General features: G+C 44.6%; 1 protein-coding gene across 1 annotated transcript; it reads right to left on the bottom strand.

Annotated features, from left to right (window-relative positions):
- Positions 1-1,559: 1,559 nt before the first annotated feature.
- LOC127292283 (GDSL esterase/lipase At1g09390) lies at positions 1,560-6,328 on the bottom strand. The gene is made up of 5 exons (XM_051321647.2): positions 5,760-6,328; positions 2,909-3,094; positions 2,659-2,813; positions 2,288-2,558; positions 1,560-2,086 (listed from the first exon to the last, which is right to left on the bottom strand). Exons 1-5 carry the CDS (start codon positions 6,214-6,216, stop codon positions 1,836-1,838), a joined length of 1,320 nt encoding a protein of 439 aa, XP_051177607.1. The 5' UTR covers positions 6,217-6,328; the 3' UTR covers positions 1,560-1,835.
- Positions 6,329-15,501: the final 9,173 nt, after the last annotated feature.

A 15,501-nucleotide genomic window follows, 5' to 3' on the forward strand; every position in this document is an offset into this window, starting at 1 on the left:
TTTTTTCTACTCAACCCAAATAACTAACTTTTTATTTTTGAGACATCCAAATAACTAACTAAATGTACATGTACGCCCGTCGATGCAGCGGCTACCCCTCATGGCGCCTTCATCTGTGGTAGCGATAACTTACAAATATGTTCGATCAAAGTTGCATCAATAAGAGGAGGTTTACGGTGGCCGCTACACGTCTTTGGTATGGTCACCGTGCGCGATGTTTTGCAGCATCGCGATCGTAACATTGTCTTCGCTCGTGCAAGGAGTAATTGCCAAACCATCACGGAGGAGGTAATTAATTATCTGCATCAGCTTCAATCCTACTATCGCATTCCCTATTATTCATAGTCAGCGCCCGTTACCGATCAAAACATTTATCATATGTTTACTTAATGAATCGTTGCATGCAGCATCCGTATCTAGAGCTCACGGGTCCTTCACGTGCTGTTTTGATATGTTTCGATCCTGGAAACATCGAGATCGTGCTTAAAGCTAAGGGTGCAACCGAGTCCGAGGATCGAGATCTCAGTTTTCTAGTCTTGCCGTTGAGCACTCGCGTATATTGTCCTTATGATAAAGATTATACTAGCAAACACAGCACGCTGAAGTTAACATTTCGCCACGTTAGCAAAGCAGTGGAGGCAACAATCAGCGTGCGACTCGTTGGTGGGTCATCATGGCCAGATGGTTTCCAAGGTGTTCTTACCGCTAGTACCAGACGTGACGTGGAAGTTCATTTGCTTGCTTTTGGAGATGATAAGTTGCCTCTCGTTGCTGATGATGGCACGATAAAGCTTTCAAGGCGTGTCGTCTCCGTTCGGCGCTGTGATGGAGAGCTCAAAGTTTCTATCCTGGTGGCACACTATGACAAAGATGAACAGGTTGCTATAAGAGATGATATAGTTTTCACACCAAAAGGTTATGGTACAAGTTGTGGTGTGCTTAATGTTGGTGCTCGTAAGATGCTAGTCACCGTTTCTTGGTGTGCTTAATGTTGGTCTTATTGTAACCAAGTGCTGATTAAGTAAAAAAGAATACACTAACTGCTGATGGTTGGTTGAATGAAATATGTGTTGTTGGCTGGATGGAATATGTTTGCAGCTATTTCCTTGATCTGTGTCCCGTTTGTTTTTTTTTTTATCAAAGTGAGGTACATATCAGAAGGAACCAAAGCGAGAATGTTCTTTCATCTTTGCCTGCAAAGTGGACAGGAAAAAGGTTAGCCATGGTCCAGACTCCAGACTGCCTGCTCCATGTGGCCTGAAACTTTGGAAGCATTTTCGTTTAATGCTAGTCTAAGGTAATGCATTGCTTATCCCCATGATTGCTCCAGGGAATGCTGCGGTGGAACTAATGCATACCCCTTACAAGACCAGTTTGGATAATCTAGCAATTGCATCATTAATTTTTTTTTCTCAGTGCTTAACCTTCAGTGTGTACAAGGATGAGAGTTCTAAGGTAAATGAAGTTATGGATGTTATAACGTTGAGCTTTTGTCCCACAAAGTGATAAGATCATGTCCATTTTTGTAAGGAATTTCTTTTCGAGGAAAAAAAACAGTCTAAATATCCATCTATATTTATTGATCAAAATTCAGAGGTAAAACACATCGCACAGATAACCTGCATGCATTAACTTAACTCCTAGGATATACACATACACCGCAATTGTACAAAAAAAAGTATAGAATAGCATCCCATTTTCCCAATCACCGTGATTATAAGGACCTCAAATGAACTCCATTGGGGTCAGTTTTTGTTAGTACCTCGAGCTTCATCATTTCTGTGGCAAGGTAACTGGATTCACTGGATTGACTTAATGGATGCATCGTCAATTCATCATGAATCAGTAGACTTTGCAGGCTTGACCAAGCTGGTAAGCTTCATCCTAGGAATGGAGTATTCACCACTGATGGCCATGGAGGCCACCAAGCTGTTTGCAGCGTCGGTGAAGTGGACCCCATCCCAGCTGATTAACTTGTCATCAGGCTTGCACGTGTCCTTATCAACGCCCATGCAGCTTCTCTTGGGGTCGTAGTTGTAAGGGGGGCCTCCATGGCCGCAACATGTCATCAATGGCTTCTCAATCCCTAAATTATAACAAGAACCAAAAAAGTTAAATCATACTAGTTTCGCTGACGAACATCGGTCAACGCAATCAATGCCCTGGACTTTCAGAATCACAAAATTGCACAATTTTTCGAGGTAGAGGTTCATACCGACGAACAACGGTTATTGAACCATGACCTATTTGCAGTTATCGGCAAAGGGGAATCAACACAGTAACTTACCATGCTTCGTGTGGTTGGCGACGAGATCATACTTGATTGCGAACATATCCACGAAGACGACGGCGGATTTCTTCAGTTGCCACCGCAGGTCGTCGCAGGCTTCACTCAGCAACTCATTGAACTTCTTGGCGGCATTGTTGAACTTTGTGAGGCATCCATGCTCATCCACGTCACCATTGTTGTCCCTCGGCATCGCAAGCTTTGCTGGCAGGCATCCTAGCGCACCTGTCCCATGTACCCAGAACTTCCTGGCACCGTTCTTATGCAATGTCTGCATTTGTTGCAAGGATTGAACAACTTAATGGTCGTGTCACAGAGTAGTCAGCATTTCAGAATTGATGAATGCGAACCTATATCTGAACCACATGTACCTGGATGGCTTTCCTGATTTCAGCAACAAAGTGGGGAAGCTTTGCAAGCACTTGATCATAGGGTAGGTACATGATGCTAGTGATATCGTTCTGCCCAATGTCCAGAGTGAAGAGAGCTTTGTGGAAATCTTTGGGGTCGACCGGCGCAGACTCACCTGAATGACATTGGCAAGGAAACAATCGACAAGTTTGTCAGCTGACGGCGCCTCAAAGCAATCAGGAACTTTGGTAAGATGGAGAGCCAGGAAACCTCTCGTGATGGAATCATTGCATCTCTCCCTGTAGAATATGTACTGATCGACCTGCACGTCGAGTGAAAACGGCGTGTCGCCGGGCGTCGCAGTCGCTCCAGCGATGGCGAAGTTGACACCGTTGCTGTAGTCTGAACCCAGCGGCTTCATGTAGGGGCTCAGGTGGTGTGTGTTCAGCGTCTCACCTGAGCACGAAAAAAAATGCACAGCCAACCATTAGTTACACCGTCAGCGGACAATCAGGCAGACGCAAATTTGCATTGTACTAATGTCTGAGAACTTTCAGCCAATTCGATCGTACGCTATAATAAACGAATAATAAAGTAGTAGAAAAAAAGGTAATCAGTGCATGGATTGCAGTAGCTGTATCAGGTTCCGAAGGTGCTTTACACCTCACTTGTGCTGTATGAAGAAAATGGGGCAGCAACATACAGAAATCCAGGTGTGCTGTTGATCTCAACGAGAGAGAGAGGTTATTGAGGCCACAAGACATTGTTGACTTTGCAGTAGAAAACGAGGAGCAGTAAGCTGCAAGGCATTTTATTGCCGTGAGTGATACGCTTATGTTTAAATGTTTAATAGCTCCTCTCAGTCTCTCAATTGTATCGGGTTTCTGACATTTTAGAGGTGGGCTATCATTTTCAGAGCAGCAGCTGAAAAAAAAAATAGTGATACTTTAGGAAGACGCAACACAGATTTGTTCAGTCCATGTACCACTTGTTTTCCTTGAAGGAATCGAAGTTCAGAAGATGTGAAATGAAGAGTGGAGAAAGGAGAGAATGGGCATTGGTGACTGGTAGTGCTAATGAATAATAATGTACCCAATAAAGTATATGTGAGATCCTTGTCTGCGTGGATTTTGATAGTAGTTAGGCAGCGCGTGAAGAAGAGAATGTGAGAAGGAAAAGAGAAAGAGAAAAGAACAAAGAGGCTACGGAACAGCAATGGCGAATTGGCGATAGGACCAAAAGAGTCCATTCTGATCGAAATTATTCATGTGGCTTTATCCATTAGTACTAGTATATCATTTCGGTAGGTAAGCTTGAATGGCGCGACGTGCCTGGAACTGCAAAGGAAGTAAAGAGAGAGCTCTTGTTCAGGCAAATCCCCAGCTGCAATTGTGTGCACATTGCTCCCGTGAGTTGATTCCCGCTGTCAGCGATCTCTGGGTGTGGGGCTCCGCTCCGATGGATTCTACCTGGACAATTCCCCTCGAAGTCGAAGGTCGAACGGGGAGGTGCGACTCGATTTCACTTGTCCGTGGGGTTGGGCGGCCCAGAAGAATCCGAGAGGGAGATGCCGGGAAGCTCCCATGTGCAGCGCCGGTCCATCCCAAAAGGGATAGCAGAAAGATGGGCAAAGAGAGGGTAGGGGAGGTAGCCGCCGAGCTAGCCCCCATGTGATCTTCTACCTTTGCTGCTGTGAATAAAGAAATTGAACAGGGGTGGGTGGGCGAAGAGGCGCAGCTTCCGTCCATTGCTACGCGTCGCCAACCTGAACCTGATGAGAAACCACGAGTCTACAGGCCCAAAAGTGAGTCGCCAACTTGCCATCGGCCAAACACCCACTCCTCCGTCCTCTCCTCCTCGTTCAGGTCCTACCTCATCCATCACGCATCGTAGAACTGTCTGTATGTGAATTCTGAAACCTTACCCGCAAAAAAAAAGAACTCTGAAACCTTAGCGTCATCCAGACAACATAATAGTCCCAAGGAAACGCGACTCTGCCATCGCCTTCCGTTTGACATCAAATTCGACCCTTCCACCTCGTCCAGCGCGTTTTCTGAAACCTCGGTGTCATCCTTGTTCTAGCCAGACACTGCGAACAATCCAGGCAGGGAGACAGACACGGTGGTGGTCGCCCACCCAAAACCTTCCAGCTCAAGCGTGAAATGCTGAATTAGGATGTAAATTAGGCCCAGGGTGTGCGCTCAACTTGACGGGAGAAAAATGGGCAGACGAGCTGTCATCGTCGTGCGATCCAGCATCGCATTCGCCACCTACTGCATGGATCATGGATACGCTCCCTTTTGCTAATTAATTATATCAGTGATCCGTCTCTTTCCTCTGCTTTCCTTTGTTTGAACGAAAGCTAGTGCGGCGTTGGTGGCGTTTGCCGTTTGGTGATCCGCGGTCGCACGAGGCTGCTTCAAAACTCAACATGAGATCCCGTTTCCTACAAGCTTTTTGGCTGGCCGCTAAACTGAACCCACAAAAAAAAGACATTTTCTGCCAGAGTGGAAAAGAAAAGATGCAATGGGTTTTGGCGTTACTGTCGTCTTTGGTTGGTGCCCAATTTCAATTTGGGGCTAGATCTACCTTTGCCATGAGATTGGTTTTTCATCGAACGTGTACGAGAATGGAGAGACGCATCTTGCCAATGTTTTGGGGTCAAATCCGGAATGTGCCGGTCCATCAACTCGACAGAACCAGAGACCATTTGTGCTGCGCACGAGCATCGATTGATGCACACGCTCGGCTGACCCCTCAACAGAGTGTGATTAGATCCCACTGTTTGTTTACAGTGTAAGAATTCCAAATAAAACACAAAAGTAGTCCGAAAAATTCCCCTGCTCCAAATGGTTCAAGGATTATACTGCACGGCATACTTTAGCAGAGCTAGTTAGCCGTAGCATTTGCCTAAGCATGACGGAGCCAACAGATTTTCAATTCGACTTCTCTTCTCTCTCGCCGCCGGACAGGTTCCCAATGCAAACAAGCATAGATTACGCACTACGACAAGACATTCCACAGATTAATCTACCACTTGCTCCAGTAAATTAGGATTAATCTGCCTAATCTCTACTTTGCTCTAGTAAAAAAGGGGAACGGGGAAGCGGGCGGCACTCACAGATGAAGTCGAGCACGACGCGGCCGTCGGAGAGCCTGCCGGTGGGGTGGCCGAAGAAGGCGCGCCCCTCCGGCGGCGCGATGCGGATCCCCATGATGGCCACCGCGCCGCCCGTGTCCGAGTTGGAGTCCCCGAAGTTGAACACCAGCACCTCCGACGCCTTCGCATCCACCTTCACCGCCGCCGCCTTCCGCGGCTGCACCGCCGCCCCCTTGCTCTTCCTGTGCTCGCTCACGGCGGGCGCCGCCGCGGTGGCGGTAGCGACGGCGGAGGTGGTGGAGAGGGCCCCGGCGCCGGCGGCCGCGGCGGGCATGTAGCGGAGCGTGGCGAAGATGACGGCCCCGGCCACCGCCCCCAGCACGCAGTAGTACTGGAAACGCAGCAGGCTCATGTTCTTCATCACCCCGCCGACGCCGCCGCCGCCATTCCCTCCGCCGCCGTTCAGCGCGCTCGCCATGGCCGCTGGTCACCCGTGCTCTCTCTTGTCTGTCAGTCAGCTTTGTTTCTGTGTGTGTTGTTTATATACAGTGTTGGTTACAGAGTTGCTCCTGCTGCGCACAGAACAATGCTTTCAAACCAAGAAAAAGCTCGGGATGAAGAAACTGCTGGTGCACAAAACATGTGCAAGGGTTGGTGCGCGACCCTGTTTTTTTCTTCTTCTTTTATTTGCGTGTGCTTTATTTTAGTACTACCAAACTGGACAGAGTGTCAGCTAAAAGAAGTGGCAAAATTATTGTGTTTCACTGACTTGTTCATCCTACGATCCAAACGGTTGAAAATGAAGTAGCAGCTGAATCTCAATTTCATGCCATATGATTCGCGCATTTCTCGAGACACAGGATAATTAGAAAAAAAAGGTTTCGCGTGTTATGTCCTCCTCAATTCTAAAGATTTTGAAAACCATAAAAATGTATCAAAGATATTTCAATAGCACACTTTAAGAAAACAAATGAAACTGTAACAAGACTTTTTGGGACTTTTTTCATCCAAAACAGAGAACAAAGATTCTAATAAAATGGCATACGGAGGAAAGATTTCAAGGATTCGATGTTTCAAAAAAAAAAAGATTCCAAGGATTCGAAACCTCCAATATAAAATTCCTCTGAGGCAAAAAGCTCTGGCAATTCGGAGAATTCCTTTTTGGCAATAAGAGAAAGGTTAATCTCGAATCCTCGATAGGGTTCGAAGGTAGCTATATCGAAATTAGGGCTGGTGTATTTGAATCAATTATCTAACAACTATAGTTTTCCGTGGAAACTTTTAAAAACCTAGATTTACTAGGGAAAAAGGTTTTGATAAAGCTATTTGTATTGTATTTTACTTTTCTATTTTTCCACACAGGTCGCAAACGGCCACTTTGGGGCTAGGGTATCACAAAACCACAACCGAATGAAATTTTATCAGAAAACTGCAACTTTTGGGGTATCACAAAAGTCACAAATCTCAGAACTTAGTAAGGCTGGCTTTTTTTTCTTGATCTCCCGAGTCCACAAATCAGGTGAAGCGGTTCTTTATGGTTTTATGCATACCGAATAGGGGCTGGAACATACTTGAACCTAACAAAGTGTTTTTGTATTTTTTTTTTGTAGCTTCGGACAAAACAAAATTGTTCACACATTCAAACTTGTGGCCCAGGTAATCATTAACGTCTCCGTTGCCATCTGCCACCTACCTTCAGTGCCTACCTTGTGGGCTTAAGGATTCAAAAACGACGACAAACTTGCAAAACCAGAAGATTAGGGTTATTGTTGGAGATATGCCCAAGAGGCAATAATAAAGTGGTTATTATAATATCTTTGTGTTTATGATAAATGTTTGCATACCATGCTATAATTGTATTAACCGAAACATTGATACATGTGTGTTATGTAAACAACAAAGAAGTCCCTAGTAAGCCTCTTGTATAACTAGCTTGTTGATTAATGGATGATCATGGTTTCGTGATCATGAACATTGGATGTTATTAATAACAAGGTTATGTCATTAGTTGAATGATATGATGGACACACACCCAAATGAGCGTAGCATAAGATCAAGTCATTAAGTTCAATTTGCTATAAGCTTTCGATACATAGTTGTCTTAGTCCTTCGACCATGAGATCATGTAAATCACTTACACCGGAAGGGTACTTTGATTACATCAAACGCCATTGCGTAAATGGGTGGTTATAAAGATGGGATTAAGTATTTGGAAAGTGTGAGTTGAGGCATATGGATCAATAGTGGGATTTGTCCATCCTGATGACGGATAGATATACTCTGGACCCTCTCGGTGGAATGTCGTCTGATTAGCTTGCAAGCATATGATTTGATCATAAGGGATGACATACCGCGGTACGAGTAAAGAGTACTTGTTAGTAACGAGGTTGAACAAGGTATGGAGATATCGATGATCAAACCTCGGATAAGTAAACTATCGTGTGACAAAGGGAATTGACATCGTATGTAAATGGTTCAATCGATCACTAAGTCATCGTTGAATATGTGGGAGCCATTATGGATCTCCAGATCCCGCTATTGGTTATTGCTCGGAGAGGAGTCTCGACCATGTCTGCATAGTTCGCGAACCGTAGGGTGACGCGCTTAAGGTTCGATGTCGTATAAGTAGATTCGGAATATGAGTTGGAGTCCGAAGTTTTTGTTCGGAGTCTCGGATGGGATCCAGGACATCACGAGGAGGTCCGGAATTGTCCGGAGAATAAGATTCATATATGGGAAGTCAATTTCCGGGGTTCGGTAAAAGTCCGGTGTTTTGACCGGAGCTTCTAGAAGGTTCTAGAGGGCCACCAGTGGGCCCACCACCCCGGGAGAGGCCACATAGGCGCCACATGGCATAGTGGGTCCAGCCCACCATGACATGTGGGCCTGTGCCGGCCCCTTAGAGATAAGATCTATCTCTAATTTAAATGGTTTAAAATTAGAGATAAGATCTATCTCCTAAAATAAATTGTTTAAATTAGGAGATAAAGGGGAAGACTTGGGGGAGGAGTTGCCCCCTCCCCATGCGCCGGCCAAGGGGGCAGGTGGGCCCTAGGGGAAACCCTAGGCCGACCCCCCACCTATATAAAGAGGGGAGGGGGTGGCCGGCCAAGGCCCCCATCCATAACCCTGGCCGACCCCCCTCTCTCTTCCACCTCCATACGCTGTGCAGGCTTAGGCGAAGCCCTGCAGCAACTCTTCTCCACCACCACCACCACGCCGTCGTACTGCTGGGATTCCGTGGAGATCTACCACACCTCCGCTGCCCGCTGGAACGGGAGAGGAAGGAGCTTCATCGACACCGTACGCGCGACCGAGTACGGAAGTGCTGCCGAATTGCAGCACCGGGGACGATCGTCTACACCAACAACGAGATTAATCTCGTAGGCTTTGGAATCTTCGAGGGTTAGTCTCATCTCCATCTCGTTGCTTCGATCTTGTAGATTAGATTTCGGGTGTTCCATAGATTAGATCTTGGATTTATTCGTCTTTGCGGTAGGAAATTTTTTGTTTTCTGTGCTACAAACCCCATCAGTGGTATCAGAGCCATGTCTATGCATAGATCTGTTGCACGAGTAGAACACAATGGTTTTGTGGGCGGTGATGCTCTTGTTGCTTTAGTTTGTGTACTTTGCTTCTTGCGGCATGGTGGGATGAAGCGGCCCAGGCTAACTTTACATGACCGCGTCTCATGAGACTTGCTCCACGCTTGACATGCAACTTGCATTGCATAAGTGGCTTTGCGGGTGTCTGTCTCTCCCACCATAGTGAAGATTGTAATTTGCACTTCTATTGTCAACACTAGTATCACCGTTGTGGTTCATGTTCGTAGGTAGATTGGATCTTACTCGAAAACCCTAAACCACGTAAAATATGCAAACCAAATTAGAGGCGTCTAACTTGTTTTTGCAGGGTTTGGTGATGTGATATGGCCATGATGTGATGATGATTATATTTGATGTATGAGATGTTCATTATTGTATTATGGCAACCGGCAGGAGCCTAATGGTTGTCTTTAATTTTTGTTAAAGACTTGCGTGTCTATTCATCATGTAATAACTTTATTTCAAGTAGTTGTTGTAGTAGCTATAAGTGATGGACAACCATGAAGCGGCGCCACTGACCTTGACGCCATGCTGGTGATGATGGAGATCATGTCCGTGCTTTGGAGATGGAGATCAAAAGCACAAAGAAGAAAGGTGTAATAACCCAGGACATAGGAACAACGAAGGGTAGATTTAGAAATGGGATGTGCATTTCATCGCAAAACGGGGGAAATTTTCGCGCCTTATTGCAACTAAACCTAAGAGGGATCGAAGTTCTCTCTCATTGTGCACTTAGGATTAGGCAATGTGAGTTAGGGAAATTTCGACATGATCTCTTTTGTATCTTGTTACTTTGGGGAATGATTGCATTTGATAAGTGTTAAACATTTAACTATAAACATCACACAATATAAACAATGAATTCATAATTCAAACACAAGATATAAATTCAAATTACTTTGAATTTCAAAGTGAATATCAAATACAATATTTAATCAAGAATATAAACATTACATAATACAAAAGCTCATAAACCAAAACTTGAGCTTTATTGATATACAAAACAAATTACAAAGTTGTTACAAAATTCTTGATACAAGAATTGAGACATAATGATCAGAAATAAAAGAAAAGGAAAATTACAAGTTTATTCTAAACTAAACCTAGACTAAGTGGCTTGAGGGTGATCTTCTGGCCATAATTCAAACCTGCAAAACAAAGAACAAGAACTAACCAGAATATAAGTATTAGCAAAGTTCAGTTTGGACAGTTAGAAAAAATAACACAAAATTCAGTTTGGACAGTGAAACTGTCACAGCACACTTGTGCTTGTCCAAATTCTTGGACAGCACAAGATAGGCATAGGCAGACCAAAACTGAGCAAGCCACAGGGGCTCAAGTTTCAGCATATGAAGGCTGTTGCTAGCCAAGCAACAGCAAGGCAATGCAAGGGGTGAGTCATAAAGTAACCAGGCTTGTGTGTCATGGCCAGGGAAGAAGTAGAGACCATATAAATAGCACACAAACCCTAGAACCATGACAGTCGACCAGATATGCAAATCACCAGGTAAGGGTGAAGCTAGAACCAGCACCAGTTCATCCAGTTCATACTCAAGAACAGAAACAAACACACAACCACTTAGCCACCAGGAATCATGGTGACTTGAGAAGCTCAACCAGAAACTGGAGGTGAAGGGCTGTGCATCAAAAACCCCAAGTCTGCAACAACCAAATATTTCAATCTAGGAGCTGGAACAAGGTATACCAAGTTCCTGGACAGATCCAATGGATCTGATCCATACAATATGCATGATATAAGCATGGGAATGAGCAGATGCTCAAGTGGGTAGATCATCACTTGGTTTTCACCAAGGATTACTGCCAGTCAAAAAGAAACTAAAAATAGAAAGCATCTAGATACAGATCTTGTACACAGAAGCTAGCAAACATGCACAGATGCACACACTAGCAGGATCATATGCACAGATAGACACAGTAGATGAATTGCAGGGAATAGCAGCTAATAAAGACTACACAGTAAATCCTAAGCTATGAACCATCAGTAAACCCTAGATTTTCATCAGGCAAGCATATTGGCATTCATATCTAGTATGATCCCCAAATATGCAAGCAAAGGTTGAGTAGCCACAAGATCCAATTAAATAGGTGAGCAACCAATCAGTAGCAAGGCTACTGAGGTCACATCACACTTAGCACCAATTAAAAGAAAGCCAACTATAGCACATCATTATCCAGGAATGGATTCAGATTCATTTGCTTGCTAAACAATCATGAATAGCCAAATCATTTGCAAGCAAGTCATTTAAATCATCACTGCATAAGCAGTTCATCATAACTTAATTAATTCAAGCATGAAGTTATCACAGATCCATGCCTAATACTGACAGTAGCATACTGTTAAGCAACACAGTACCAACCCTAGATCCTAGCCACTGGAGCAAGTCCAGTAAGCTTGAATGAGCAACAACACAAGTAAGCAATAGCATAGTGATGCTTAGCCACAGGATTAATCTGAAAGCTATCACTGACATTTAATTGATCAAATGGATCAATTGAATCAAGTCAAGCTACACAGAGAAGCTAGCCAACAAGCAAAGGATGATCCAATGGATCATTAGCCTGCATAGGAAGCACAGAAGCATTTCACAAGCACCACTGGCACACACAAGTGTCACTGATGTATCACAGTACACCTAGACAAGCAAATATGACATGCCAGTAAGCACAAGCAAGCCATAATCAAGTACATCATGGTATAGCAAGCTCTTAAGCAAGCACAGCAGAGCATGGCAAGTACAGGGCATGCTAGGAGCAGCAAGATAAGCAAGCACAGCATGAATAGCAAGCAAAGCAACATTGGCCAGTACCAGAAACTGGTGATTTGGCCATGAGCTTGCAGTAGATAGAAACACTGGAAGATTAAGCAACTATGGCATAGCTCTGTGTGATCACAGGATCACCAGAGAGCAACAGAGCATGAGGAGGAAGAAGAACAGTAGCAAGGGAGGCGCACAGACATGGAGAAGAGAAGGAGGAGGTGAGGCAACTTACACGCGCCTGGAAGCAGAAGCTAGGGCATGGCGAGGCAGTGCTCGCGCGGCCATAGCAGCTGCAAATCCAGGGTAGGCGCCGACGTTACGCCGGCGAACACGAACACCACCGTAGCAGAGCACCTGAGGCGACGGCACGAGTACTGCGAGCAGCACCCGCGCCAGGTCAACCTCAGGAGCGCACCCATCGTCGGCGAGGATGAGAGCTCGCCGGAGTTCATCAATCGCCAGAGGTGATTCTCCACGAGATCCAGAGCGAGGGCGATTCGCCAGGAGAGGAAGAGAAGGGGAAAACCACGCGGACAGATCGATAGATCTGCACGCGGCGGTTCTGATTTGGTAGGTGGCTACGGCGGGGGAGCACGGAGCTGGCCGGAGCGCGGCGGCGGCCATGGCGGCGACGCCATCACCACGGGCGTCGCAGGAGGTTAGGGTTAGAGACGAACGAGTGAGAGAGGGCCGAGTGAGTGAGTGGGGTGGGCCGTTCGGCGCCACCGACCCATAAGGGACAAGCCTTAATGGGCTGTCCCTGGGCTTTAGGTAAATGGGCTGGCCCAATAAGGGCCAGGGGGCATTTTTGTCTTTTAACAATTTAGAAAAGGCCAGAATTTCACCAATTTTTAGTAAATAAAATACAACTCTAAAAATCCATTAAAAATTGGATTAGTGAATGAAAAATAAATCTTAACCAGAATAAAATATGAAATGGAATTTAAGAAATAAATTCAAAATTATGAATTTGCAGAATTTAAATAATAACTTGGAATCTTAAACTATTATTTCCTTGTATTTAAAAATTCAAGGAAAAATCTCCAATAAGTTCAAATACTTATTTTCAAACATTTCAAAATGAAATTCCACTATTCCAAGTCATTTCTATTGAGAAAGGTATTTTTCAAAGAAAAATACTCTATTCCCTATTTTATTCCAAAAAAAAATATAGAGACAACTCTATTATTTTAATTCAGTTTTGGAGTGAATGATAAACCACCAAGTCAAATAGTTTTAATTTGAATTATTATTTGATGTGAATTAAAATGGTTTACCCTTTTAAATCAATTGCAAGTTACTGCCAAAGGCATAAATCTTAACTCAACCCTAAATTGCTATAACTCAGCGGGGTAAAGGGATTCAACATAAAATAATACCTCCATGATTGCATTATTTGGATTTTATAACATTGTCTTTACCGGACGATGATGCTTCTTACAGAACCCGAGGTCCAGGTTCCATCAACTGCATTGAACTGCACTATCTCGCAGTCCACAGGCAAGTTCACCCTTGCTCATGTCAACTTGATTATTTTCTACTACTTTAATGCAAAGCTATATACTTATCATTCCTGCATCGCAAATAAAATGTTACTTTTCAACTATGAATATGACTATGTGGCTGGCAATGGAACCATGGTATGTGTTGATATGGTGGAGGTTCCATTGCAATGGGTTATATCACCCTAGGATTAATTACCAATGCCGTCCAGTGATTCTAGCGCCGTACAAACCGCGTTGACCATGAGATCTATAATGGCTCTGGGGAAGCCAGCCGTATCTTTTCCCTTCTGCACGCCAACGGATGCAGAGAGCCGGTGGGGTGCTGGAGGCACTGCCGCAATAGGTTGGGATATCCTTTTAAATCCCCATCCATTAGTGATGATAAGCTCTACGATCTATGATGGATTGTCCGGAGTACACCGTGAGTAAAGCCGTATTATCGGGAGAAGTCTACTGGGGGTGTACGGTTGGACAAAAGGGTGGGTTTGCAGTGTCGCGGAGAAGGCGGTGTGGGCTTGGATTTTCATACCTGGCCTCACACCAAAGGAAGTGTGAACGGGGGCAAGTCCCTGCGGATGGCAAAAAGGGTGGAATCTCTTATGGGAAAAGTAACGCACCTCTGCAGAGTGTATCAAATTGTGGCTGTCACTCCTTGTTCCGGGAAGGGAACTGCGAACGCGGCAGGAAAGGAACTCCACGAAGTTCTGGTCAACCTGTGAAGACTGACGGGCATAGTTTTCATAATAAAAGCAACCTTTTGAAGAAATGATTTCAAAACATGCATTGACCTGCGATTTCCTGATCAATGGCCGTAGCTAGTGCATCAAACATTTTTTACTCTTTTAGAACTTGCTGAGTACCTCTGTACTCACTTTCTTTCGACACCCTTGCTAGACTGTGATCCGGAAGTGGAGGCCATCAACGATGGAGCACCAGAAGGAAGTTGCGAGCTGGTCTACGAGGAACCCGATCTTACCGGCGGAGTGGAAGGAGTAGACTATGGGATAGTCTACGGACCCGATGACACGGAGGTGGAGGAGTAGTGACATACCCTAGCATCATAGAGTCGAGCAACGTAGAACTTACCTAAATAAGTTGTTGAGCTCTTTTTATATTTGTTATGAGTTGTAATCGTACTTAAGCAGTATCTTAGGGTGTTCTCATAGGACCTGTGAGAATACCAACTTGTTAAGACAATGTTTGTAATAAAGTATGAAGTGTTATGACCTGCAATGTTTCTGTTGTACCACTCTGAGGGGTATGGCAATTTGTGAAGAAGTCCCTTCACAAAGATCATATCAACGACTTGTATACTACAACATGCAGTGGTATGCTGGGTCACCGCACTGCATCGTGAGCAAATGTTGCGACCTTAGGTTGGAAAAACCTAGTATAGGGAAGAAACCTGTAGGAGTCTAGTAGAAACAGTAAAGGATTCTCTAGAAATATGGTGATTATTCACATGAGAATAGCAAAACCATATATTTTAGTGCGATAATTCTTTATTATAGCTATTATGATGCATTATCACTACTAATATTCTGATTTTGTATACAGCCATAATGGCGAACACTTTTCCTAAGAGGACTTTGAGGAAGGTTGAGGGATGGCTCGGTGATTATGATGGACCAATCACAGCTCTCCTGTGTGGGATGCTGAAGGAACTTCATTGTGACCCACGGATACCTGTTATCAAGTATACCTACTATGATGGGGAAATCCTAGCCAAGTGCAGAGTATCGGTCCAACTACCGACAAAACTGCTGATGAGTCGCGTAATGCCATTCGGAGAAGCCAAAACCATCACCACAGCCTACCATATGGGCCTATTCAAGGCAATCCTTGAGATAAGGCAGTACAAGTCAGTAGAACT

This window comes from Lolium perenne, chromosome 1 (assembly GCF_019359855.2).
Source record: "Lolium perenne isolate Kyuss_39 chromosome 1, Kyuss_2.0, whole genome shotgun sequence".
Classification (NCBI taxonomy): Eukaryota; Viridiplantae; Streptophyta; class Magnoliopsida; order Poales; family Poaceae; genus Lolium; species Lolium perenne.